This window comes from Diceros bicornis, chromosome 25, assembly GCF_020826845.1.
Source record: "Diceros bicornis minor isolate mBicDic1 chromosome 25, mDicBic1.mat.cur, whole genome shotgun sequence".
NCBI lineage: Eukaryota > Metazoa > Chordata > Mammalia > Perissodactyla > Rhinocerotidae > Diceros > Diceros bicornis.
Genome location: NC_080764.1, coordinates 1,017,901 through 1,042,191, shown reverse-complemented (window position 1 = coordinate 1,042,191; position 24,291 = coordinate 1,017,901). Strand labels below are relative to the sequence as shown.

The 24,291-nt window shown below is 51.5% G+C and overlaps 1 protein-coding gene across 11 annotated transcripts in view; it reads right to left on the bottom strand.

The window, feature by feature from the left end:
• The window catches only part of BRD1 (bromodomain containing 1), a 52,092-nt gene extending 28,563 nt beyond the window's left edge, over positions 1–23,529 (bottom strand). For 4 of the 11 annotated variants that reach the window (XM_058568118.1, XM_058568117.1, XM_058568120.1 and 1 more), the window contains exons 1-2: positions 18,506–20,372; positions 2,464–2,620 (exon numbers count right to left, since the gene is read on the bottom strand). In XM_058568118.1, coding sequence (XP_058424101.1) covers positions 2,464–2,620; positions 18,506–19,872 — 1,524 coding nt within the window. In that variant the 5' untranslated portion in view covers positions 19,873–20,372. Of the gene's footprint in view, positions 1–2,463; positions 2,621–18,505; positions 20,374–21,462; positions 22,084–23,260 lie in introns of those variants that run through there. The other 7 variants (XM_058568122.1, XM_058568124.1, XM_058568119.1 and 4 more) reach the window with 5 other exon arrangements.
• Between the last annotated feature and the right edge of the window lie 762 nt (positions 23,530–24,291).

Genomic DNA, 24,291 nt, shown 5'->3' with positions numbered 1-24,291 from the left:
TCCCAACACAGGCCCCAGGCAAGCACACCAAGCACCCCGGTCCTCCTGCCATGCAGCATCCTAGACATCCCCGCACCCTGTGGTCAGCATCCCCCAACAACATGCCAGCACCGGGCCAGTCACTCCTGCCAGCCCACCAGTCCTATGGGCACCAGTCCTGGCGCAGCCCTGACAGGGGACCCCAAACCCCATTCCCAGAGAGGAGGAGGGACAAGTATGCAACACATCAGCTAAGCAGACGTCACAACGAAGATCCCAGGAGCAACACATGGGTATGGGACAGACTCCAGAGATCCAGACCCGAGTGAGTGAGGGCAGGACGTGCAAGTCCCCAGAGTCAGCAGCACAAACGACGAGACACAACGGATGTGTCCAAAGCAGTCAGTGGCCTGACGGAGCAGGCAGGCAAGAACTGGGTGCCTGACCATCTGGCAGGCCAGAAGCACTCGGGGATGCTGGGACAGCCTGGCCTCATCTACATACGCATCCAGTGCAGCCGAGACCTCAAATTAAAGGAGCCCCCTTCAGTGAGCTGGAATACCCAACCTGGCATCCCCCAGCTCCAGCAATCCTTGCTGGCCTAAGACAAGGAAGGCGACTCCAGGTCCTTACAAAGGCCTCAAGTTCTGTCCCGCACCACTGTCTGAGACCGCGTCCTTGCACATTTCCTGGGCTGTGACTCAGATGGCACCGTGGGCACCAGCCCTGGACCACCAGGGGGAAGAACAGCCCAATCATCACCCTCAGAGGGGCAGTGGGTCCAAGAAGCACACCCTTAAACCTGGAGACGCCTCCTTACCCAAAGATGAGAAGGGTCAAGGGGCATGGCCCACCCGTGAGGCCCAGTCTTGGTTTCTCTGTGGTCTCCAAAAACTATAAAAAAGACGTTAAAATCCAATTTTTTTTAAAAAGGAGCATTTAAATATGTAAATACTTTAAATTACCTGTTTGTCACCATAGTAGAAGTAGGAAAAGTTAAGATGAGGGGTTCCCTAAGAATGACATCAACGTCCAGGCACGGGCACCAAGTGCAGAGGGACATGCTCAGCCCGGGAGTCACGCCGGGACTGAGAAGAAAGGATGGCGGAGAGACAGAAAGTGACATCTCAATACATAATGGGCTGAAAAAGGTGTTGATTCACTCAACAATCAAAAACATTCATCTAGGCCTCGGTTCTGTGTCAGGCACTGTGGAGCGTAGCAACATGAGGGACAGGGATTCTCGCTCAGTAACGGACCGACTTTACAAACCAGCCTCCCAGGGAGTCATGCCCCAACCCCAGAACACAGCGGAGAGAGCGATGTAAGTGGTAGGCCGTGGAAGGTCCAGAACACTCCACAGCAGAGAATCCCACAAACCAGGAACCTGCTGGATCCAGAGAGCCCTGTCCCCAGCCACCCAGGGAGCACAAGGTCCTGCCACGTCTGACAGTGTCCCTTCAGACTTGCTCAGCTGCCTAGAGACTCAGGATCGAAAGGGAGAGAGCAGCAGAGCCCGTAAGAGGATGGTGGTGCTGGCAGCAGCACAGGGATCCGATAAAAAGTCCTCAGAAGAACGGCCCCACTGTGCACTCAGGACCACAGAGAAAGGGCACGAGGGGATCCTGACGAGGCTCCATTCTTCACTGAGTCCTCTGGCCTCTCAGCCCAAGGAGGTGGCTAAGCCCAAAGGCCAACCACAGACACAGGTCTTCCTACAAGACTGGCCACTCCTCACGGCATGAAGTGAGCAGACAACGCCAGTCAAGAATTTTGGGCAATGTGCAGAACTATTTTTCCTTTCAATTTACTTTAGGGACATCTTACAGAGCCAATTTCCTACTTTCTAAATCTATTCTTTCAGAACTGCTTTACAATATCAGATGGTTCTATAAACCCAAATTAACTACTAAAATGTAAGAGCTTGCAGGGTTTTATTCTTTTAGACAGCACAATCCCTGCCCCCTCTCCCTCATCTCGGCTCCCACCCCCTTCCCTGCTCACTGCGGTCAACACTAACCCAGCCTTCAGGGCAAGATCCTGAAAATAGATCACCCCATGCACAACGTTTCCAGAATCCAAACTTCCGCCCCGCAAACAGACCTGTGCACACAGGGCCCAGCCTCACCTCCTGCTGCCCCCTCCCCGGGGTCCCCACCCAGGCGGTCAGCATGGTAATGGCTTCTCCGGGCGTCCCCAGACTATGCTGAGAGGGGAAGGAAGTAGATCTCACTGCAGGAACACCAGGCAACACAGATGGATGAGAGTTACCTGCACAACTCACGCTTAAGAGCTCAGGGCACACATGGTTCCTCGTTCGCTTCTAAGACTGGACAAGACTGGGGCATGTGGACAAGAAGCCTGGGGCCTGAGCTCGGCAACACATCCAGCCTGAAGCAGGCACTCCCTCCTCAGAGTTGCTGTGTCTGCTCAGTGTGTCAGGGGGCAAGAGAGACACCAAGAGGTGTGCGAAGGGCCACGTACCTGTTGCGTGTTTCTGTGGGACTGCAGGCTGGACTGGAGTCGCCTCAGCAGGGGAGCGCCATTTCTGGACAACCTTTTGAGTAGCCAGTAGCTGTGGGCTCTCTCAACAAACTGCTTCTTCCGCTGAATGGCCACCTGATTCGCAATCCTATTTAATCTGAAACATGGAAAAACTCAGAGTTTAGCTTTAAAGCAGTATATTAACATGTTTTCATCATGGAAACTAGAAACGACAGTGTGACTTTTTTTTTTTTTTTTTAAAGATTTTATTTATTTATTTTTCCCCCCAAAGCCCCAGTAGATAGTTGTGTGTCATAGCTGCACATCCTTCTAGTTGCTGTATGTGGGACGCGGCCTCAGCATGGCCGGAGAAGCAGCGCGTCGGTGCGAGCCCGGGATCCGAACCCGGGTCGCCAGCAGTGGAGCGCGCTCACTTAACCACTAAGCCACGGGGCCGGCCCGACAGTGTGACTTTTAATAAACCATGTGTTCACACCTAATTTTTCTCTCAGCCATGGCACACATAATTGCTACCTCCTGTGTCCTGGTTCTGCTGAAAAAAAAAAATCCACGCTCTCCAACCATCTGCAAGTTTCATCCACTTCTAATCCACTCAAGTGTCTATCAGACCAAACACCTCAAGAGAAAATATGCTGAGCAAAGCTTTGAATGTTTCTAACTCCTTACGTGTTATGCTGTCCACACGCACGCTGACCTTAACCAGCGTTTAGCGGAAGCTTCGTGAGCAGCAGTGTACGTGTGAATAGATCCCTCGAGAACTGTTCACTCTCAGAAATGGTGTGGGCAAATGTGGGGCACTGGTCCCACTCAGTCACCTCAAAGAGGAAGAGGTAGGACAACTCGAGGCAGAGGCAGCTGACAGGTCAGGGCTGAAGACAGAAAGTAGCTATTAGTCACTAAAATGACAATGGTCATCTTCAAGGCTCTTGTGAGACTTATCCTTTTAGGGACTATAAAGTGCAAGGGGTTTGTAAAAAACACTTGCATGAGGGGAAATGACGCTCATTTAAAAACTCTTAAAAAGGCCAGACAGAAAGTGTCCATCTCCCTGTTGTTTTCCCTCCTGCTGAAACAAAGGCGGATTCGTCAATTTGCCTCACAAGGACACGAAAGATGACACAAATTCAATCGTAAACTAAAAACTTAACAGAACAAATACAAAACGCAACTGGAAAGCCTTCCTCATTGTGTACCAAACATCAAAATTTCAGGACAGAAATCAAGGAATTTTAAGACCAAATTTCCTGAAAAATTCAAATCAGAAGTTTTACAAAAAAATCAATGAACAAAGCTGTCAGAACACTCCCAGCTCTGCCATGTCCAGACCCACATTGGTCTTCTTAAAAACAATGGCTCCAGGGGCCAGCCCGGTGGTGCAGTGGTTAAGTTCGCACGCTCCGCTTCGGCAGCCTGGGGTTTGCAGGTTCGAATCCCGGGTGCGGACCTGCGCACTGCTCATCGAGCCATGCTGTGGTGGCGTCCCATATACAAAACAGAAGAAAGATGGGCACACATGTTATCTCAGGACTAATCTTTCTCAGCAAAAAAAGAGGAAGGTTAGCTCAGGGCTGATCATCCTCACCAAAGAAAACAACAGCTCCAGCTCATTTCCAAGACCACTCCAAATCATGTTGCTGGTGAGCCTCCATGCTGAGTTCTGAAGGATATGCATCACGCATGGCCGCCCTCCTCCTGGGGTACCAAGACACACACGCCACGCAGCCACCCCAGTGCCACCTCTTCTGGCAGGACACAGCTCGAGTGTTAGTCATGCAGAGAGACCAACCGAGGTACTGAATTCGGGGGCAGCTCCACGCCAGACACAGGCTGGGGGCTTCGCAAGAGTGGCCCTGTCGAATCCAGCCCCAAGAGGAAGGTGCCCAGAGCTTCCATAGGCAGGTACAGAGCCCAAGCTCAAGTGTGTCCACAGCCTGACCACAACCGTGGGGCCGCAGGTCTGCATGCTCAAGGACATCCAGTCACATGGCCTCAGCAGGAGGCAGGGACAGAACGCCCACCAGCGGCACCCAGCACAGCTCCAATGTCCCTCAAGGGATCCAGCAGCAGGCACACTGAGGAAGGCAGGCACTGCTCGCAGCCCCACACACAAGGCTGCTCATCTGTAGACAGGACTGTGCCGGTTCTGGGCACCTCACGGGGGCCGTTTTTGGTGGGGTTTTGTTTTTACCATTTTTGATGAGGCACAACTCAAGTGCAGTAAAGTGCATGAACCCTAACACACACAGGTCCATGGATCTCCACATATACAGACAGACATTTTAACACATAGACACACAGTTATTTCAATGGTCAAACAAGGCAATGCAGATAAAAGTATCTGTTAACAATTTCAGGGTCCAAAGAAATGCCGTTTGGCAACACGTTATAAAGATTCTGAACCTAACGAAACAAGTCGCCATCTCCCCCAGAGTCAGGATTTCTGAGCCATAAGCAGTCCACAGGTGTGAGCAACAAGGCTTTGATGAAAATATATGTAAAGCTGTCCTAAAGTATTTATTGAAAAACTGCATTCTGAGCACTGATTCTACCTCACAAGCTGCAAAGAGTCACAAAGAAGGACCAGGGCTGGAGCTAAGCGCCGAGGCTGCAACGTCACAGGCATCGACCATGGGCCTCCTGGAAGGACACACAGCACCCTCCGGGAAGCGGCAGAGCCAACAGTGAACACATCCACCACGTCAACCCTGCACCCACAGAGCCCACCACCAATTCACAGCAAGCAGAAGGCAGAGGAACACACTAAACCACACCACAGAAACACAGTCAACACACGCCCAGTCGAGGGACAGGGACCTGGGGGACCCAAGACAGGACGGGGATCCGGCTCCCTCAACAACTAAACTCCAAAGGGAAAGAGACCAAGGGGGACCTTTAAAAGAGGAGAGACTTGGGGCTGACCCGGTGGCATAGTGGTTAAGTTCGCGCACTCCGCTTCAGCAGCCTGCGGTTCACAGGTTCCAATCCCAGGCACAGACAAACACACTGCTTGTCAAGCCACGCTGTGGCAGCATCCCATATAAAGTAGAGGAAGGTGGGCAGAGATGTTAGCCCAGGGCCAATCTTCCTCAGGAAAAAGAGGAAGATTGGCAACAGATCTTAGCTCAGGGCTGATCTTCCTCACAAAAAAAAAAAAAAAAAAAAAAAAAGAGGAGTGCCTTCAAGGCACAGTAAACCCAGGTGTCCAGGAAGAGGGTGAGGAGGTGAGTCCCACACAGGTGAGAGCAGCGGTGGTCCTGGGGATGGGAAGGGGTCACGGAGGGGGCCAGGGGGCTGGCCAGGTCCTGTGTTCTCAAGTAGATGGTGGTTACAAGGGTGTTTACCCTACAGTAATTCATTAAGCTATGCATTTGTCTTATGAAACTTTCTGATTTTGTATTATATTTAAATTTTTTTTTTAAAAATACAGTATTTGGCAAGAGTATATTGAAAGAATCAAAAGTTTATTTTCTCTCAAGCCTTTCTGAATACGTCTCATCAACAAGCTGCCTCCAAATGAAAGATAAACAGGCAGAGCTGCCAGATACATGGTGAGTTCTGGTGAGAAAGCCTTTGAGGACCCATTAGGTGACAGTGAACGACTCTCAGCAGCAGGTTATTCTAAGCTCTGCAGGCCAGGGGCTACCCACTTTTAGCTTCTGGAGAAACTGAAGGAGGACCCAACTGAAGGTCAATTGATAAACATCAGTTTGTGATTCTGGCACATAACGTGGAAGGAAATTTTAAAAATTGAGTACACTGCTCAACAAAACTGCTTTTATACAATCTACTTACCTATGTGATCAAGGTTTCCAGCACTCCTGTCTCTAATAACAAAACCCAGGACAAGAACTAAAGGAGAAGCTATCTCATCACAGCAGTAAATCCATCCATGGAAACACTCACTTGTCCTTTTAAAGCCCAGTCTCATTAACAGATGCACCCTATTACATGACACTTATGGTTAAGAACCTTCCAGTTGTACATTTGTTTTGCTCAAGTGTGTACCAACAATTGTAACAACAACCTGATTGAGAAGAAACCCCAACACCACAAGTCCAGTGAGAGTGACATACAGATTAACACAGGGACGGTAGCTGGATGGCAGTCAGCCCTGGGTGGAGGACGCCAGGGCAAACTGCCAGACCACCCAGATCCCACTAAATTCACTCTCAGAGTGATGAGCCTTTTAACATGTGCTTACTTTCAGTATTCCAGAAACTATACCTTTCCACTATTTGACCTTGAGGTGAAAAATGCTGGATTTCAACTCAAAAATGTGGAAGGCGCTACACTGCTTTTCAAAATTACTTTGATAGGTTATATCCAAAATGCCTCTCAAAAAGGAGAAAGGCTGATTCGTCACGTGCTAAGTGTCTGACTGAAGAACTTAGGAAAAAAAAGTAAAGACAACAAAGAGAGGAACGTGTGCCGGGACCTGAGGCACAGCATGGTGACTGGTGAACAACACCGTATGTATGGGGAACTCAAAAGCTGATAAGAGGAGAGCTTTACTGTTCTCCCCACAACAGCAACTATGTGAGCTGCAGGCTGTGTTAACTAACTTCATCGGGCTAAACATTCACAGTACATAAGTGTATCAAATCATCACGCTGTACACCTTAAACTGACAATGTCACCTGTCAATTATATCTCTATAAACCTGGGGAAAAAAGACAAATGAGCAAAAAATAATGAAATAGGAAACAAGAACATATGAGAAAGTCTCAGAAAAACCAAAACTTTGTTCTTTGCAAAGACTTGTAAACAAACTTTGGCAACCACTGATCAAGAAAGAGAGAGGACAAAAACAATATTAGGACTGGATAAGGACTAATGAAACAGAAATCCAACTAAAAATGAGTATCATGAAAACTAGATGTAAAACAAATCTGTAGGAAAATGTAACTTACCAAAACAGACTTGTGAAAAAAAGAAAACCTAAATACAGTCATATAATAATTATTTTAGAAACTGAAACAGTAGTTTTAAATGTTCCTCCCACTCCCAAAAGAAAAGGAAAAGAAAAAGATGATTTTCCAGAAGAGGTTTACCATTAGAAGATCAGATCAGCCCAATCTTGACCCACTGACCAGAAAGAGAGGAGAGGCATCCAACTCCAACGAGGCAAGTGTACAAAGCAAGGGCCGTGGGGAAAAGAGGTTCGAGGCCAAACTCACTTGCGGACATACATGCAAAACTGAAACAGAACGCCCAAACTGAACCCACTCAAGTATAAAAAGACACTGCACACTATAGGCAAGGACCAAGGGGGTATGTCCCAGGAAGGCAGGCAAGAGTGGTCTTGGGATTAGAAGTTCTACAAACAACTTGCATTATCACCAGATAAGAGAGCAGAACGTGACCATCCCAAAAGATGCGGAAAAGCAGCAAGTCAACCTTGACCCGCAACACTCAACACGCACCGAGGAGTGAGGGTCCTGCAAGCAGGGGTGGGAGAGGCTCGTCCTGAGACCTGAGAGAGCCTCATCTCAGAGTACACAGGGAGCTGCCCCTCGAAATCATGGCCAAGAGTAAGATGCCTACCATCCCTGCTCCCACGAGAACTGAAGGGGACAGTCTCACCAATGTGAATGAGAGGAAACTTAATGGTTTAAGGAGCACATGTGCACACCCTTTACCAAGGGAGAAAAGTATAAAACGTCACTGAAGGACAATAAAGACGGTCTAAATAAGTGGAGACACTCAACAATAAATGACGTTAGTGGAAGACAAAATATTATAAAAATATACAAATTATCTCCAAATTGGTCTGTAGATTCCATGGAATTTCCAAGTTCCCAAGAGGGTTTGTCAATAAACGTGACAGGATGACTCCAAAACTTACATGAAAGAACCACAGGTGAACAAGAACCACACATGTCTGACGAACTTGCTCCAGCAGAGACAGAGACGCCTCCCAGAGCTGCAAGAGGCCAGGGAAGCAGCCCCACCCACCCAGGGAGACTGGACAGTGGCTGGAAGTGCTGTGACGGATCCCTAGGGAAAGGAGAAATGACTCAGTAAGTGATGAGAAAAGAAATAGGTATCTGCACTGAAAAATAAAACCGTACTTTCACCTCGTAAGAAAACTCATCCCTGAGTGATGTGAGGCACACTGATTCAACAAGTGACCCAGCACTTCCAAGCCCTGGGACACTTCAGGGAGCAAAGCTAAGACCTGTCCTGGGGGCTGACACGCTACAGGGAGGCCAACCGACTGCAGCAAAGACACAGCCAACAAATCAAGGTATCTGAGCAAAACACATCACACTAAAGCCAGAGGAGGGCAGGCGGGACGGGGTCAGGGAGGGCCATTCAAAAGCTTTCAGAAGAAAATCTTAAAGCCCTCAAGGAAATGAAGGATTATTTAAGGAAGATATGACAAGCACTAGCCATAAAATATAATAAAAATATATTAAAAAAATAAATGGTGATCCCTTGTAAAGCGCCAGAACCGAGACAAGGATTTCTGCTCTCAGCCTGACAAATCAACTTTGGGCTGGCAGTCCCGGACTGGCTAAGTCTGGACAAAGAGAGAAAAAGGTGAAGGATGGAAAAGCCAGCCCAAACTGTCATAGATATTGTCCACGAAGGTAATCTAAGAGAATCTATAATGTGTTACATCAATCTAAAAAAAAACCTAGATCTAGACAATCAAAAAAAATGCTAATTTTAAAAAATACTATAATACTAAATTTTTTATGAAGAAAACTATGAAGTTTCATGAAGACATTAAAGAAGTCCTAGCGAGCAGCGAAGTTGACCATGTTCTCGTGTTTAAGTAAAATCAGTGGTGTGGAGCCCGGGCTTCATGAAGGGACACAAATGTCAGGGGACTCTAACCAAAGGCTGAGAGGATGAGGCCTGGAGCCGTGTATAGGGAGGGCACAGAAGAACAAGGCAGCCAGTCCCACACAGATCAAGGCTCGGCGAGGCCACTGCGTTGTTCTGAGACAGGGTGGCCAGAGGTGCACGCACAGGGCCATGAGCCCTGGAAGCCAACATATCCAGCCAGGAAGGACTCGCCATGTGCGGGGGAAGACATACATTAGACCCTTCCTGGTGCACCTGACAACAGGTTGCAAGAGGACTAGAGACTCCTGGAGGAAACACAGGAGGCTGGGGAAGGGATGGGGTCCTCAGACCAGACCCAGAACGCACACGATATACTGGAAAAAGGCATTGAAATTAACAAACTTCAGTTCATCAAGACACGGTAGGATTATGGTTATGTTTTTAAGAATCCTAATGCTATCGACAATGCCACATTTACAGGTGAAATGATATGACTGGGATCTGCCTCAAAATGATGGAAAGGAAGCAACAGGTGAGGGAGACTGGGCAAATGCATTAACTGTTGAAGCTGGGGCACAAGACAGGTGGGCTCTCCCCACTTAACTGATTTGGGCTCTCCCCACTTAACTGATTTCCAAATTTTACAAGATTTTTTAAAGACATCATTAAAAATGAAAAGATAGGGGCTGGCCTGGTGGCGTAGTGGTTAAGTTCGTGTGCTCTGCTTCAGCGGCCCAGGGTTCGCAAGTTCGGATCCCAGGCACAGACCGACGCACCGCTTGTCAAGCCATGCTGTGGCAGTGTCCCATACAAAGTAGAGGAAGATGGGCACAGATGTTAGCCTAGGGCCAAACTTCCTCAGCAAAACGAGGAAGACTGGCAACGGATGTGAGCTCAGGGCTAATCTTCCACACACACACACACACACACACGAGAAGATAAGCCAAGGGGAAGAGATTTGCAAAGAGTATAACCTAACCAACTTGCCAGACACGCTTGAGGCGGAGGCCTACCCGGCCCCAGGGAGACATGGAAACCCCCCAGGCCAGCGAAAAGGGAGACACAGATCAGGTCATGGGCAACATGCCAAGACCCAGAAACACCCCACTCTGAAGCGGGAAAACTCTGGCACTAGCAGCATGAATGCCAGTGACACCACCCGCCCACCAGCAGGGAGTGGGCACTGGAGACTAACGAACTTGAGTTAGAATGAACCAGACCCACTGCGATGCCAAATGACGTGTACTGTATGACAACACTGTGTTCAAGGTCAAGGTGTAAACCTATGACAGACCTCGTGCGTATAAGTGTAGAAAAGCCAGACAAATACGGATTAAAGGAACCCACCAACAATTCACAATGAGTGTTTGCTGTGAGGAGGGGTAAGCTAATGGGACTGGAGGGGTCCCAAAGGGACTTAGAGTGTTCATTTAATATTGTTTCTCTAAAAAAATTGCTACATTTGATAAATGAGTACATTAGTCTCTAGTTTACTGTTTTTAAACTTTATAAAAATCATAAAAAATAGGAAAAAATGCCATTAAAAAATTATTTCTGCCTGCACATGTGCATAGACACTGGAAGAAGGCTCTTGCAATGTTCCCAGAAGTCATCTCTGGAGATTGGCTCTGCTCTCCCTTTCTAACTTTCTGAATTTTCTGCATCTCTATAATGGGCATGACTCACTTTTACAACAACTCAGAGGTCAGAGAGAGGTAAAATCTGACCCTCTGGATCTGAAAAGCCCAGAATTTGCCTCAGGAGGGAAGTGGTTCTGCACACATTGGCTCCCGGGAGAACCCCCTACCTCGCTTGACGAGAGTCAGGACCATCCACATCCTCCTCAGTGCTCCAGATGCACGGATGACAGTCACAGCACCCGGAGATTGCTGGGGTGCACATGTCCACACATCTCGGCCAGGCCTTGCCATCACCCATGGTCACAGCAAGGTGGCCTGCAACAGAGGTCACCCCTGGGCTAACTAACCAGGAGCCAAGATTCCTGAGGTCAGGTCGACAACGACAGCCAGCCGGCCAGAGCCCAATTTTATTAGCAATCCCACCAGATACTTGCCTCCTGCGAGCTGCCCTGACCTTGCCAGCCACACCCATGAGTCCACATTAGTGCCAGGTCCTGCAGGGGGGAAGCTCTCTGAAAACCAGCACCACAATGACGTGAGAAGGGAAGGAGCCCACTGATGGAAAACCGCAGGGACGACTGAGGCAGACACTCGTTTCCAGCCCTCACGGGGAAAACGACCACCGGGCAAGACATCTGGGCCGACTGTGAAGAGGAGCAGAGGGGCGATGCAGCCTTCAAGCATCTCGTAGACGGCGGACTGGACGCCAGAAGAGACAAAAGCAGAAATTGTCCCACGGAGACACCAGTGACACCTTGGTCACCAATGAGCAAGGAGACATCGATGCCTCGAGGTTGGGGACACAGACTGCCTACACAGTACCTGGGAACACCTCCATTAGCCGTGAGGATACCAGACAAACCCAGAACGCTCTACTAAAGGGGGAAGGGCTGTCTTCTTCAAAAATGGTACATCTCAGAAGACCCTGAGAAGCTTTGGAAACGTCCGGAACAAAGGAGCCTGACCAGGACTGGTCCTGACTGGAGGTGGAAAAGGCTACAGGGGCAGCTCGACACTTCCTGCTTCCCTGCAGTCGGACGGCACAGAAGCCCACACAGTGCCTGCCCAGAGGCCAGCCCTGGTCTTAGGAGATAGCACCGCAGCGCAGGGGCGCATGGATCACCCTCAAAGGGGCGCAGGGACACGTGTACCTGCTCCATGTGTAGGGCACATGGGATCAAACATTAGCAAGAGGTGATTCTGGGTAAAGAGGATTTGGGTACTCCCTGTTCTCCTTATTCTTGCAACATTTTGTAAACTTGGAGTATTTTCCAAATAAAAAATTGAAATAAAGATACTACCCTGGACCCGATACCAGTCTCGGTGTGTGCCTAAGGAGGAAACCTCCACTAGCATTCGAAACACTATTCGTCCGTCTATCCCACTGTTGACTAAGGGTACTGACTCAAAGTGTATGTCAAAAATGACACTTCCCACGTGTCAGCCCAAGTAACACCGAGGCAGGAGTGGTGGTGAGGTTGTCTGTGGCAATTATCCACTGCCAGTATTAAAGAAAATGTCACATTTTCAACCCTATCTCTGCCAAAGCAAATACAGTGAACGTGAACAGAAACGGCAAAATTCTACTACTCTGACGGGTTCTTCCCATGGACTTAGAGCCTGCTCTGCGTGCCTCGGATGCTTGGGGAAGAGACCCAGGCCCAGTGGCACGGTGTGGATGCTGGAGCGGTGAGCACAGCAGATGGGCTGAGTGTGGGCGACGCTAGGGCAGTTCCGGCAAAGGAGGCCACCAAGCAGAGATCCCAGAAGGGGGACCAACGGTGGCTAGGGCCAAGCAGGGCATGGGCCAAGGTGTCTAAATGCTTGAGTGACCATGGAGTGTGGCCCACAGCATTGCACTCAGAAACACTAATTTTAGTTCAATAAATACAGGCACCTCCCAAAAAAGTCTAATGTATCAGAAGAGCATCCTAACACAGTGGTGAGACACACATGCTTTAAGCACGCAGATTTTTTTCCCAGCACTATTTTTACTCACTTCAGCTCTTTCATCAAAACAAATCTGCTCACCAGATGTACCATATCCCGCCTCACTGGAGGAACACTCTTGCAGGCTGGGGATCCTGGAGACAGAGGGAGAAGCCAGCAGCCTGGACCCAGAAGGACTCGCACAATGAGACACCCAGCCACCCCTCAACTGAATTAAAAACCAAGGAAAGGGCCGGCCCGGTGGCTTAGCGGTTAAGTGCGCACACTCCGCTGCTGGCGGCCAGGGTTCGGATCCCGGGCGCGCACCGACGCACCGCTTTTCCGGCCATGCTGAGGCCGCGTCCCACATACAGCAACTAGAAGGATGTGCAGCTATGACATACAACTATCTACTGGGGCTTTGGGGGAAAAATAAATAAATAAATAAAATCTTTAAAAAAAAAAAAAAAAAAAACAAGGAAAGCAATGAAGTCCTAGTAGGGTGAGAATTAGAATATTTAAAATAGCTCCAGGGAAATACACTACCACAACAGATTCTCCCCTCAGACAGCAAGGGCTGTAGAGATGACTCAGTCATGGCACACTCCTAAGTGACCAGAAAGAGAGATCTGGCAGGAAGGTAAACGCCAGCCGTGTTCTCCACAAAACACGCATTTCACAATCTGCAGTTTTTACTTTTCAGCTTGATTTTTACTGCTTCTTTCCAGAGTAGCTGCTGCTTTAGACACTACACAGGCCCTTCCACTGAGGACCCTGGGGAGAGCTGTCACCTTTGGCTAGCACAGGCTCCCGTGACCTGCCTCCAGTAGCGGGTCCTCAGGAGCAAACACATGGGCCCACGCTGGCTGCTGTGGGGGCCAGAGCAGGGCTTCCACCTGAAGGGCGGAGCCACCACTTCTCTCATTTCCCCAATCCACGGCACATTGGAACTCTGATAAAATATAATAAAATTAACTGCCAGAAACATGAAAAAAAAAGACATACAAAATTCAAGTCCTAACTTTTTACTGTTACATGCAATAAGCATAAAATTCCTCTGTCCAATGGCTACTAAGCACTCACCCTCCCATTTCTGTCCTCATCTGGCATCGGGACAGCGAGAGAGCACCCAGCAGCAGCACCCTTGAGGAAAGAGAGCTGTGGACCCGACCCTCATCCTCGTCATTAACTCAAGTAGCAACTTATTTCGTAGGCATCTGCACTGAATAACATACACGTAAATGGTATGAGTGGCTGAAAGGATCAGGCTGGGGTCCATACCAATGCCGCACACCTGCTTCTCGGTTCATTAGAGGTCACTCTCCTCTACAGATGAAGAGCAACACCCGAACTGCAGCCAAAGAGAGGAGAGTCACTACATCTGGGGTTCTGGGGGAACTTAGTTAATTACTCCAAGGGAACCAGGAAGCTCCAGCTCGTCCCCAGCTCAACTGACCCCTTCCCTCTCCCGTGAAGCAACATGAGACGGATGAGAAACCAGAGAAGGATCCAATTAGAAGAGTGACTATGCGAGGAAAAGACACCACTCAGGGCTGGCCCCGTGGCTTAGCAGTTAAGTGTGCGCGCTCTGCTACTGGCGGCCCGGGTTCGGATCCCGGGCGCGCACTGACACACCGCTGCTGAGGCCGCATCCCACATACAGCAACTAGAAGGATGTGCAACTATAACATACAACTATCTACTGGGGCTTTGGGGGGAAAAACAAAAAGGAGGAGGATTGGCAATAGATGTTAGCTCAGGGCTGGTCTTCCTCAGCAAAAAGAGGAGGATTAGCATGGATGTTAGCTCAGGGCTGATCTTCCTTACAAAAAAATAAAAATAAATAAATTAAATAAATATAAAAAAAAAAGACACCACTCAGAACAGAAAAAGAGCTGTAACAGCACCTGCTAAAATGGTTTTTCTCAGAAGGGAAGGTAAAAATGGGGAGAAAAAGGAGTTTTCTCTCTTCTTTAGACCTGACTTTTTGTATCTTTCTCCGTCTTGAATATGTTGTTTCTCGGTTAGAAAACCATTTTTATTTTAATGAAAGTAGGTGAGGTAAGGAAGAATGAAAGTAGGTGAGGTAAGGAAGAATGAAAGTAGGTAAGGAAGACATGGACACAAATCAGCACAACCCCAAGACATCGGGACAACTCCTCAAAAGTCACTTGAAGAACCTCTGCAGATGCAGGCCACACTGAAGGCTGGGACCCTCACAGGCAGAAGGACCAAGAAGCCTGCAACAACCCCGCCAGCCTCGATCCACCTCACCCAGGACAGAGCACAGCATTCCACCACTGTGCCAGGGAGGCCGGTCAGCCCTAGAGCCCCCAGCCTGACTCCACTGACTCAGAATCCTTCAACGGGTAGGCAAAGCCTCAGAATACCCCCATCTTTACTGCTGAGTCTATTTCTTAGAGAAGTAAAGAGCAATCTTTGTGGCTTAAAAACGTTAAATATTTAGAAAACTAAACATATCCTCCGCCTCTCATTTAGAACAGACTGCAACTTAAGAGTTAGTTGGTCTCAGTTATCTTTTTTACTAAAGAATTTTTTTTTACTTTTTTTGTGAGGAAGATCAGCCCTGAGCTAACTTCGGACACCAAACCTCCTCTTTTTTACTGAGAAAGATTGGCCCTGGGCTAACATCCATGCCCATCTTCCTCTACTTTATATGGGATGCCGCCACAGCATGGCTTGACAAGCGGTGTGTCAGTCTATGCCTAGGATCTGAACCTGCGAACCCCGGGCTGCCAAAGCAGAGCACATGCCCTTAACTGCTACGCGACCAGGCCAGCCCCGAAAACTTAATTTTTAAACCACTCAAATTACAAAGGAGTCCGTGCCCACCCCCCGCTTCCAGGCTTCTCACAGCCGGACCCTTCTCTCTGCAGGGAGTAAGAGAGATCCTCTTCTTATCTCCAAAGTGACTACATGGATGGATCCCACATCCCTCTTCCAGCACCACAGGCCTGCTCCCAAGCTTGCATTAGAACACTGTTGTAGCAGAAGCTCTAGACAGGTCCTGTACCAAAGGCCATGGAGAGTGCCCAGCTTCCCCATGCACAAGGCATGCCCGGCTTTACCCCAATCTACACTCTAGTGGGACCTCCTGCACACACCAAAGGTTAACGCCATGGTCCTAAGAATGTGGCAGCCAGACCCACCGCACCTCAGGCCACAGCTTCAAGATAAGAGCAGTGGCTGGGAAGCCTGGGCCGTCCACCACCCCCAGCACCTGCCCTGACAACCCATGGGGTGGTCCAGTGCCAGGTTACTGACAGGCCAAGGGCAGCTGGGAGATCGTCCTCGGGTGGTAAGGTGGCACAAAACACCAGGGTCTCTCAGAGACTCCGAGCAACCTAGACAGCAAGGCCTGAAGCCTCGAATACTTATCCAGATAAGTGCTTTTAACTCTACTCTAAACTGAAATAACAGTTTATTCCTAAACTAGAGAAAAAAAACAAACATGGGCCAGACTATACCTTTAGCACATGGTTTAGCTACATCACCCACTTTGAAATATTTAGGTCCAAAGCATGCATTTTCTTCTCAATCAGAACTGGCCATCTTAGACCCTCAAGTGCCTGAATTTTCAAACCACAAACGTTTTCTCCTACAAAGGACCCTGCAGCCCCACAGGACAGCCCCCATGTTCAGCACCCCTCACCTGGAGCAGGTAATCATATGGTGCCGGACACACAGAAGACAGCACTTTACACGTCTGGTTTTTCAATTTGTTAGATCATTTTTTTTGTTTCATTTACTTCATTTTCAGTAAAGCTGAAAATTTTAGGGCTCTTGATACAAATCCTACGTTTTTTGACTTACTGGAAGAAATCCAAGTGAAACTTTTTTTTGAAGAAGAAGAGTGGCCCTGCACTAACACCTGTTGCCAATCTTTCTTTTTTTTTTTTTTTAATCTTTTTTCTCTGCAAAGCCCCAGTAGGTAGTTGTATGTCACAGTTGTCGAGTTGTAGCTCTTCTATGTGGGACTCCGCCTCAGCAAGACTTGATAAGCAGTGAGTGGGTCCGCGCCCAGGATCTGAACCAGCAAACCCCGGGCTGCCAAAGCAGAATGCTCGAACTTAACCACTACACCACCGGGCCGGCCCAAGTCAAAGTGTCTTTTAAAAGGCAGGTTGACTGATTTCGAAGACACCTTGGTTTTGATAGCGGTTTTCTCTGGATGAGAGAGATTATGAGCACTTATTCACTGATTCTGTAATAAGTATGTACTTCTCTGTAAAAAGAAAAAAGATTTCATTTCGGGAAAAAAGCTATACTTCTAATTCTTAACACAAAGTAAGTGCTTGCTCCCCTCGGGATAAAACCAGTACTCTAAGTGGCAGATCCCACTACGTCTTACAACCTAACTAGTGAGCTTCACGAAATTCGTGACACATGAAAACCAAACTATATCATTTAATTACAACGTGTTGGTAGGCATGAATTATTTTATATCAGAGACATATAGAAAAACAATACAAAAAGCTAATATTCAATATGTTGAAGATAACTTTTACTCTTTAATAATACATATATTCTAAAAGTTTGTCATCCACTCAATTTCAGGAAAAATACAATTTTATTTATATGTGACTCACTTCCAAATAAAAAAATAGTCCAGGTAACAACACACATCACATAAACTGCTCTCAGGAGTAGACGTTCATTTGCATCTTTACTTCATCATCTCGGTGCTTTACTTCCTTAAACAAACTGTTTTAAAGCCCCATGCCCTATTATAAAGCGTGTTACTTCCTCAAAGCTCAAGGAAGTGTTCAAGTGGGGTGTCTGCTTTCCGGTACTCACATGGCACTCACAGGCTCTGGTGTGAAACTCATCAAGTCACTTACCTCATATTCTGAACAAGAGCGTTTTTAAAGATAACAGAACAAAGGGACCAAGTCAGTAACAAGAGGAGCAGGCAGAGGAGGAAGCAAGCTCAGGAACAGGAGCAGACACAGCTGGATGGGGACCAGCCCCAGGACACAGGCAAGAGCAAGACGGCTTGCCCGCAGCAGGCGCCAGCAGAGCCCCACGCCCCACCAGTGTGGACCGCCCTAGGTCAAAGAGCCTTGTAATGACCAGGCAATGCTCGCACCACGAAGGAAACGGTCAGGAAAACCAGAGAGGCTGTCACACGACAGGAAGGAGGTCAGCGGCTCCCTCCGTGCAGCTCTCGTAGGCCCCACTCTGATCTCCACTCCAGTGTCTGTCTTACTCAGCCATGCTGCTTCACTTTCCAACAAATTCTCTCAAAAGTCCTACCAGGTTCCCAAATTTTGGTGGGGGAGCAGGGCGCGGAATAGCATTTTATTGTGTCAAAGACAGTGACAACACCTGGAGTGCTATGGGGCCCCCGACTCTGGTTACTGCAGTCAGCATAGCCGCAATCACCCTGAGGGTGTCTGGCTTACCCCGTAGGCCTGTTTGCATTAAGGAAACCATACATCCTTCCAGGTCTCAGACTCAAGTCTTTTGCAACATGCGTGCTCCCACAACATAGTGAATGAACGCAGCCGAGTTTTAGAGGACCGTTAGGGAGCTACGTAAACAGCACGATGATCCTCTAACACAGCCCTGCTGTGCCCTTCCCTGGTGTCCTTCATTCTAAGCTCACCCTCGACCCCATGCTTGCATGCACTTACCTCTGAGGGGGAATATACGGAGCACACACAGGTGGCAGCACCGCACAGGGCTCACTCAGTGTCTTCTTAGCCTTTTTTGCTTTCTTCCTGACCTTGGAAGTGGACCTGACTGTTTTGACTGAGCTCTCTTTTCGACAGACACCATTTTTCATTTCGACATCCCCGTAAATGTTCAGAGGTCTCCGGGTGCAGCCCGGGGGCGTGTGGACGTCACAGTAAGCGGTCTTTCTGACAGAGAAGGTCGTGGCACCACCAGTGAGTTCTTTCACAGGCTCCATTTTCATGTAGAGGCCGGCCTTCTGGGCACATGTCACGTGGAATGCTGTGTAGCAGTTTGCCTTGTGGCACTGGATGCAGGCGCCCACACCCTTCTGCTTACAGAGGTAGCATGTCAGTTTCCACCGGGCTGGAGGGATGTTCCTCACGCCATCGATGGGCTCGATGAACACCGTGTTGGCAAAGCCAACCTCTGGGATCCACAGGGCACATACCACGTGGCCCCAGCGGTCATCGTCTGTCTTTTTAAAGGCACCTCCCTTGTTTGGGCACAGCACGCAGTCAGCAGGCCGGGCCCGAGACTGCAGGCAGTGTCGGCAGAGCCACTGGCCCTCAGGGATGTAGGGTACCCCATAGCACTCCTGGTGCACAGCCAGGTTGCACATGTCGCAGAAGAGAATCACGTTGCTGTTCTGGCACTCACCATCCATGCAGATGCAGCACACAGCATCCTCGTCGATTAAGGACTGCTGCTCCCCCTGCTTCTGGTTCTCACAGTACGACTCCTTCTCGAAGCGGTCCATCAGGAACTCAAACACGCTCTGCGACACGGCTGAGACACAATCACCCTTCCGCTTCTCGTTGACAATCTCCAGCCAGGCGTAGTCCTCCTCATCCATGTCATACTCCACCTCGTTGTCCAACTCCTCAGCTGACTTCTCAATGAACTTGTAGTACACAGGGGGCCTCCTGGGGGCGGAGGGAGGGCTGTACTCCACAATCCGCACCTTGGGCTCAGGAAGCGCACTGGCTGAGGCTGGCATGCCATGGGCGCTGGGGAGGGCTTCATTTTTCTTTTTCACTCTGTTGTTTTTGTGACGCTTAGTTCTTAAGCACACAGGGGGCCTCTCACTATTTTCTTTATTGCTGTTGCATTCACTCATTTCTTGAGCAGTGAGGTCATCTTCTAATATGATCTCCAGGGGATCAAAAATACTGATCCTATGCAAGCGCCCCTCAATCTCTATCTCAACCATCCTCTGGGCTTGTGCGTAGGTCAGGGTCTCCCGCGTTGGGGAGTGTTTAGTACTGCACGGGGAGGAAGGGTGCCTCGCTGCAGCGCCTCGATGACATCGTCCTTTCCTCCTCATTTGGTACTGACTCCCTAAAACAGAGGCAGAGATAAAATTAACTCCACACAGAAGACACAAGATGAGAAAACCATCAAGTATGCTTGGGTAGAGCTAACTAACCAACTCACACTAAATCAAAACGAAACTCCAGGCTAACGTTTCTGAGGTTTCCAAAATCACTCATCCCAGGACTCACGATCATATTTCAACAACCTTCAACAGCCCATCCCCACCAGGCCACCCCTCCCCAGGGACTCCTGGGACCAAAGACGGCAGGCAGTGAGGAGTGGCCCTCAAGAGGCACGTGCAGTGAACAAGTCCCTCTAGGATGCTCTGTGATTACCACTGCTCACCAGTCACCTTCTTAGACCAAGCCAACAGGTCATCAAGATGACTGCACCATCCCTCACAAGAAGGGTCCTAGCCCTGAGCACACGGAAGCCCACACACAGGGCTGGACTCCAGCAGGCACAGAGGTTGTGACCGCAAGGCAAGCGTGCTCAGCAGCTCCCTGCTCCTGACCAATGCTGCCCCTAACCCGCTATTCCCCTCCCCTGCTGCTGCCCAGGAGACTGCCCCTGGAGCATGCCCCTGGAGCCCCAGTGCATTGGTCCTGGCAGCACCCCTACTAGGGACCAGAAGCCTCAGCAATCTAATCATGGCCTATGTGTCCTCTCCATGAACACATCTTCCACGCCCATGTTAAGGCACAAGGCCACTAGCCACATCAGGACCTAAGAGGGGAGTGCCTAACTCAGCTTCTGCAGGGCCTCAGCAGTGACCACCACAGAAACCCTCCATGGGCCAGGCAGCCTGCCCCTTCCCCTCAGGGGCACTTCTCAGCTCTTGGGTGACCACAACGCCAGGCCATGCCCTCCTCCTTCTCAAGTACACCCAGAAACATGCAACAGGCCACAGACAGCATCTCTGCTCTCGCTCCATAGCGAGGGCCACCCTCAAGAACCCCACACTGCCTGCAGAGCCTCCCACTATGGGGTTGCCAGCACTAGCTCAGGTGCCTGAAATCTTGGCCACAGAGATTTATGAGAATTTGCTCTTTTCTGACCTCCACTGTCTGAATGGCACTGACCGAGTCTACTTCCACAGCTGCCCTCTTTTGAAGACTCCTGACTCTGGACCACCACCTGCCAAGCAGGTGTCACCTTAGGAAATGACGACGGAGACCTCTCACATACCTCCCTCCAAATGACCACATTTTACTGACAGGAAGCAAAGTCATTTTTAAGAGACTGGCTTACAAACAAATGTCCGAGTTGGAGCCCAAGGCTCACTGCTGCATGTGGCCCGCCAGGTGGAGAAGCCTGGCAACAGGGCGTCCATGGGAGCCTGAATCACAGCCTCACAGAGACCTAGCTAGTCTTCAGGAAAAGCCCTCAGATAGCAGGCTTTGCTTTGTAAAGGAAATCCCTAAAAGAAATCCCAGCAGACCCTAAAAGTACTTTTTAAGACAGGCCCTTCAGATTGTGGTTTTCTTTTTTTTTTTTTTTTTTGTCAAATAGAAAATCTACTTTTTATGTTGAAACTTGACAGGAATTCCCTATAAAGAGGAGTACGGAAAACACCATGGTTAGCGAAACCCCAACTCACCTGCATCTCAGGGGCTTTCAGGTGCCCGCTCAGCCCTGGATTCCTGAGCCAGCAGTCAGAAAGCCACCACCCAGCCGGCCCTGGACCTGCAATCCCTTCTGAAGGGAGCTGGGTACAGCCCCCAGGGTGTCAGCACCACCGCCTGCAGGGAGGGGACCCTAATGCACCCAAGGACAGCTTCACGTGTCATTACTGAGGTGGAGCAGAAGCAACAGCTGGTTCCTCACCAGATTAAAACCAAACATGTAATTTTCTCCTCTCCAGCAAAGTGCCAAGTAGCTCTAACTACAACCAGCCCTTCAAAACCCACACTCTCCCAGTGGGCACTGAAGCTCTTTCTGACCACTTTCCAGGAGAAGAACTTCACCTAACACTTGCTGGTCACGTCAGCTCTGTAATTTGAAAATGTAGCTGTGATGGGAAAGAAGGTCTTTAGCAGGACTGCCCAGCACAGAGTGACCGACCACCTCATCTGCCTCAGCATTTCCCTACACCCGCAGGTTCTGTATTTGGCCCTCTGGCTCCATCCACACTTGGCACTTCCGAAGAACAGGGACAAGCATTTCCACAGGGAGGGGATCAGAAAGGACAGTCAGCAAGCCTCTCCAGAAATAATTCTGTTAAATATACATCCTGTTAAAATAATCCTGTTAAAATACATCCTGAAAAGCCATGAGGGCCACCAGAGGAGAAGACTGCACACTGATGATCAGCTCACGTTCTCAAATCAGTTCACTTCCTGGCCGGCTGTGGACAAGACACTTAAACCCTCGGAGCCTCTGCTATGGTACCGTGCACACCTCACCAGCGGGTGAAGAGGAGGGAGGTAACGACCGCGCTCAGAGCGGCGCCCGGCAGAGCAGGTGCTGGGCCAACCCCACCCACCTCCTGCAGACCGTATTTTACCTGAGGACCCGGGCAGGGGTGACCTTTGTAGGGTGATGGGAGGCTTCCGACGGGGGTGGTGGTTTCCTGGGCGTATATACATTTGCCAACACTCAACTGTGCACTAACAGTAGTTGGATTTTCTGTAAACTACACCTCGATAAAGTTACTTCTTTAAAAAGAGCCCAGGAAAGCCGAAGGGCAAGTCCACTTCAGGGTGTTTCGCTGCAAACACGCCCGGAAGCGGGCGGGACGATGCCGGCGCTATGCGCCCGCCCCTGGGGTCCTCTGTCCACCCAACTGCCGACGCCGCGGGGGCTGCCCGGCTCTCGTCAGGACCCCTTCCGAGTGCGGCCCTGTTAACAGGGAGTTTCCTGTCGTGGCCACGCCACCCGAGCGCCTCTGTTACATAATGCCGCCGCGCCGGCACAATGACCGCGCCGTCCCGGGCCTCCGCCGAGCCCCCACGGCGGCCAGGCCGGCCATCAGCCGCCGGCGCCCGGGCGGGGACCAGCGCCGGGGACCAGCCCGGACGGCCCGACGCCAGGCGGCCCGACAGCCCGGCCTCCTCGGCTTCCCGGTCCCGCCGCCCGGCCGCCCCGCCCGGCCGCCCCGAGCCCCGGCCGCCCCGGCTTCCCCGTCCCGCCTCCCCGACAGCCCGGCCGCCCTCGCGGCCCCACACCCCCGCGGCCCGCCCGGCCTGCCCAGACTCCCCCGCCCGCCCGCCGCCCGCCGCCCGCCCGCCGCCGACACCCGGCCTCCCTCCGTCGCCCGCCCGCCCGCGGACAATGCGCCCGCCGCCGCGGCCGCCAAACATGGCGTCGGCACCACCACCCGAGAGGCCGGCGGGCGGCGGCGGGGGCCCCGGGAGGCGGCGGCGACGGCGACCCCGGCCCGGCCCCCGCCCACTCACCTTCGGGGCCGCGGCCGCGGGAGCCCGGCGGGCGGGCGCGGGGGCCGGCGCGGCCGAGGCGGCGCTAATGGCGCCCAGGCTCCTCCGCCAACGGCCGCGCAGGCCCGGCCCGCCGCTGTGGGCGCGGGCTCCTGTCGGCGGCGGCCCGGCCCGGCTCGGCGGCCGCGGGCTCTCGGGCGGCGACTCGCGCGGCGGGCGGGCGGGCAGGCGGCGGGCGGGCGCGGGGCCGGGCGGGGAGGCCCGGCGCGAAGCCCGGCCGGCGGGCGGCGGAGCGGGCGCGGGGCACGGGGCGCGGGGCTGGCGCGGACGCCCGGGCCGGCTCGCTCGCTCGCTCGCTCCCCAGCGAAGCAAACAATGCGGCGAGCGCTCCGCCCGGCGCGCTGCGTGCGAGACGCGCCCCGCCCGCCGCCGCCATGACGCGCGGGCCGCCGCCGGCCGGGGGGAGGGCGAGGCCTGAGGGGGCGACCGGACTGGGGGGCTCAGGGGCGACCCGAGGGGCGACCGCACTGGGGGGCTCAGGGGCGACCCGAGGGGCGACCGCACTGGGGGGCTCGGGCGACCCGAGGGGCGACCGCACTGGGGGGCTCAGGGGCGACCCGAGGGGCGACCGCACTGGGGGGCTCAGGGGCGACCCGAGGGGCGACCGCTCTGGGGGGCTCAGGGGGACCCGAGGGGCGACCGCACTTGGGGGACTCAGGGGACCTGAGGGGCGACTGGACTAGGGGGATGAGCGGGACCTGAGGGGCGACCGAGCTAAGGGGCTCAGGGGACCTGAGGGGCGACCAGACTAGGGGGCTGAGAGGGACCTGAGGGGTGACCGGACTGTGGCGCTGAGGGGGACCTGAGAGGGCGACTGGAGTAAGGGGCTCAGGGGACCTGAGAGTGTGACTGAACTGGGGGACAGAGGGGGCCTGAGGGAGCAACTGGACTGGGGAGCTAAGGGGGACTTGAGGTGACAACCAGACTGGGGGACTGGAAGAGACTTGAGGGGGTGCCGTGCAGGGGAGGGGCAGACCTGAAGGGGTGACAGG